Genomic DNA, 3,720 nt, shown 5'->3' with positions numbered 1-3,720 from the left:
CTACACATTGGTTGGTTGTGTTGATCCCACGATAGAAAGTTTGTTGAATCATGTTCTCCGTCATATCGTTGTTGGGACATTCCTTAACCATTGTTCGATAGCGTTCCCATATCTCGTGTAATGGTTCATTTGGCTCTTTATTAAATGCCAAAATCTCATCCCTAAGTGTAGCCATGTGCCCCGGAGAGAAGAACGTAGAAATAAACTTTTCTGCCAACTCATCCTAAGTGTGAATGGAATGGTTTGGCAAACGTTCCAACCAATCTAGCGCTTTCCCCCGTAGAGAGAAGGGAAAAAGCCTTAACCTCAATGCATCCTCATAGACATTTGTTTGTTTGCACTCCCAACAAGTGTCCACTAACCCCTTCAAATATTTGTATGCATTTTGACTTGGAGCACCGGTGAAGAAACCTCATTGCTCTGGCAAAGTGAGCATCACGTTGGTGATTTGAAAGTTTCCCCGCCCTAATACGGGGAGGGACTATTGCACTTGCATATCCTCCAATGGGTAACACCCGGTGTGGAGCCTCTCGTGGTGGAGGTGGGGGTGGAACATGCACATTGTCCTGAGGCACTCGGCCTCTTCTATTAGCTTGAGTTTCAAGAGGAACCTCATCCACTTGCTCATCATCAATGTCCACATCCCCCAAAGCAATATTTCTGAGCTCATTGTTTGCCATTGTTATACCTATGATTTCTTAAACAAGTTAGTAACACGGAAGGAAAATAAGATACTCCAAAAACACAATATTGTTTTTAACTCCACGGCAACGGCACCAAAAATTAATCACGTCCAAATGCACACCTCAAAAGAGGTATGAAACGGTCGCTTGCAATAATAGAAACCCAACTAAGAGTCGGGGTCGAATCCACATGGAGCTAAGATAGGAGTTAGGAGTATATATTTCAATGTGAGTGATTGGATTATCTAGTTTGCACTTCCACAATAAGATTTATTTTCTATTTCTAATTTTACTCTAAAGATTGCAAATTAAAGAAAGAAGACTAGAGATAATTATTTTTGAAGTTTTTTTCAAAATGATAAAAAGCCTAGGGATGTGACCATTACCTAGGTGTTTGCCTAATAGGATAAAGACTTTAATCCTTGTTTTGTTGATTGGGGTGTATTATAGCTATCAACTCTAAATTACCCACTCAATACCTCTCGGACAGAGAGTGGTTTTGCCCAATTTGGCTTTCTCAAAACCAAATGAGTATCACACAAAACAGTTGATAAAAGCTCAAGTCGGATTATTACTATATCAAGGTTAAACCCTTTAATTGGGTTAATCAATCTCTAGATTGACCCAATTCCTTGTTAGCTATGTTATCCTAGACTAGGTCTCTCTTTTTCAAGAAGAGACTAAGTCAAATAGGCATGAACTAATATTTGCAACTATTAATCCCACAATTAAAGCATGAACTAAGCTAAATAATAAATACTCAATCATAAACAAGCACTAAATTAGATACCCATAAAGTTTATACACTAGGGTTGGGTCACAACCCTAGTAAACCCTAGCTACTCATACTTGGGTTTGAAGAAAATAGAGAAGAAAGACTAATTAAACTCATAATGAAAGCTTAAAATGAATAAATCTATTGTAAATATACCAAGACAAAGTAAAACTTCCAAAAATGGCAAAGAAAAATGGCTACAGTAATTGCAGAGGTTCAAACTTGACCTAATTTTGTGAAACTCGTCTATTTATACAAGGCTGAAAATCTCAGACAAAAATGCCCCTCAGGAGGTTCTGCGACCGCACAATCCCATGTGCGGTCCGCAAATTTCTTCATCTGGCAGGAACTGGAGTTCTACAGCCATACAATTCTGAACTGCATCTGCGAGGCAACATTTATGCGGTCCGCAGATTTAGAACTGCGGTCGTAAGGCAATCTTCTGCGGCCGCACAAATCTTGTACGGTCCGCAATTTACTGAGGCTTTGGACTTGCACTTTTTGCATTCTCTCTGATCTTGACCCTTAGCCCATCTTTTGTGGCCACATAAATGCCTGCAGATTTTTCCTTCTTTGCTTGCGGCCGCAGATTGAATTCTGCGGTCCGCAATTTCTTCTGCGGACCGCACATTGTGTGCTTCTGTGCTCTTTATTGCCTTGTGCTTAGACTGATCCTTTTTTAGTCGGATTTCATCTCGGGGGCCCAACTTCCAGCATTCCTGTAATTTTGCATAATTTCATTAGTTTCGAGAACACAGTTTAATGCTTTTAGACTAAAACAAAAACTAAAAGGCGCTAATAAGTAGTCAAAATCCCCACTTATCAAGTTCCAAAGGAGATAGTCTGTGACAACGGCCCACAATTCATAGGCGCGAAAGTCACCGAGTTCTTTCAAAGTTGGCAGATTAAATGAATTACTTCCGCACCTTATTATCTAGTGACAATGGGCAAGCTGAATCGACAAATAAGGTTATCATCAATAACTTAAATAAGCGATTGGAAAAATTAAAAGGCAAATGGCCAGAAGTCCTCCAAGGGGTGTTATGGGCTTACCGAACAACGGCAAAAACTAGTATGGGTGAGACTCCATTTTCACTTGTTTATGGGATAGAAGCTTTGATTCCGATGGAAATAGGTGAACCAAGAACGAGGTACACGCATACCACTGAAGCAACAAATGAGGAAGAGTTACGAGTAAATTTGGATTTGATAGAAGAAAGGAGAGAAGCAACATTAATTCAAATGGCGGCTCAAAAGCAGATGATTGAACGATATTATAACAGGAAATCCAATTTGAGGTACTTCAAGATTGGGGAATTCGTTCTCAAAAAGGTGTTCCGGTCAACAAAAGTGGCAAACGCTGGAAAGTTGAGTCCAAATTGGGAAGGCCCATATAGGGTTAGAGGCATTGCTGGAAAAGGAGCGTATGAGTTGGAAACCATGGACCGCAAGGTGTTACCATCAAATTGGAATGCAGTCCATTTAAAGAAGTATTACTTCTAAACGATGATAATACCCACGGTCAGGTATCACGCAAGTTCGATTTTATTTTGTTCTTTTGAATTTTACTAACCATTTTAGATGATAGGCAAAAAGTTGGCCCGTACCAAATGATGATATTATACCCGAAAGACACACGGAATACTGAATTATTCCTAGTCTAGGTTATAACTTTTCTGATGAGAAAAAGGGTTATGTAGTCATCGTCTAAAAAATTATCTCTGAGTCCTATTTGCATTTTCCTTTCAGGAAAAAGACCAAAAGAAAGGAGTTGATCCAGTGTTTGATATTTCATACTTCAATGCTCCAACACTGGGGGGACTATGCATATAGAAGGTTACATAAGGAAGGAAGATATATACCAAGGGCATAGTTCACCATGAATCAAAACCTTGAAGAAAAAGAAACCCTTGAAGATTTTCAAAAAACAAATTCAAAGGAATTCAAACATGCAAAAAGGATGCAAGATATTCCCATGAGCTTCTAGGTTAAGGCCATAAGTTTAGTCGCGGAAAGACATACTTGAATTTGTAAACCTGCTACAATGAAAGCAGTTATGAAAATAATGTATGAACAGTTATGAAAGTGATGTACAAACTTACCTATTTGAGTGTTCAAAAAGTAAAACTTCCTCAAATTACCTTTTGTTTCATATCTACTTCATGTTTCATATCTTTGCACCAATATGAAGATGAGACGTCATCCTCATCAGTGACGTTAACATAAAAGGTCCCTCCTTTATGAAAACCCGCGCATATTGAA

The 3,720-nt window shown here is 38.9% G+C and overlaps 1 protein-coding gene across 1 annotated transcript; it reads left to right on the top strand.

The window, feature by feature from the left end:
* The first annotated feature begins 2,367 nt into the window (after window positions 1-2,367).
* LOC142166280 (uncharacterized) lies at window positions 2,368-3,291 on the top strand. The gene is made up of 2 exons (XM_075225076.1): window positions 2,368-2,910; window positions 3,208-3,291. The coding sequence occupies exons 1-2, from the start codon at window positions 2,368-2,370 to the stop codon at window positions 3,289-3,291; spliced, it is 627 nt and encodes a 208-aa protein (XP_075081177.1).
* The last annotated feature ends 429 nt before the right edge of the window (window positions 3,292-3,720 follow it).

Source organism: Nicotiana tabacum, chromosome 2 (assembly GCF_000715075.1).
Source record: "Nicotiana tabacum cultivar K326 chromosome 2, ASM71507v2, whole genome shotgun sequence".
NCBI lineage: Eukaryota > Viridiplantae > Streptophyta > Magnoliopsida > Solanales > Solanaceae > Nicotiana > Nicotiana tabacum.
The sequence above is the reverse complement of the archived record's forward strand: the minus strand, read 5'-3'. Positions and strand labels throughout refer to the sequence as shown.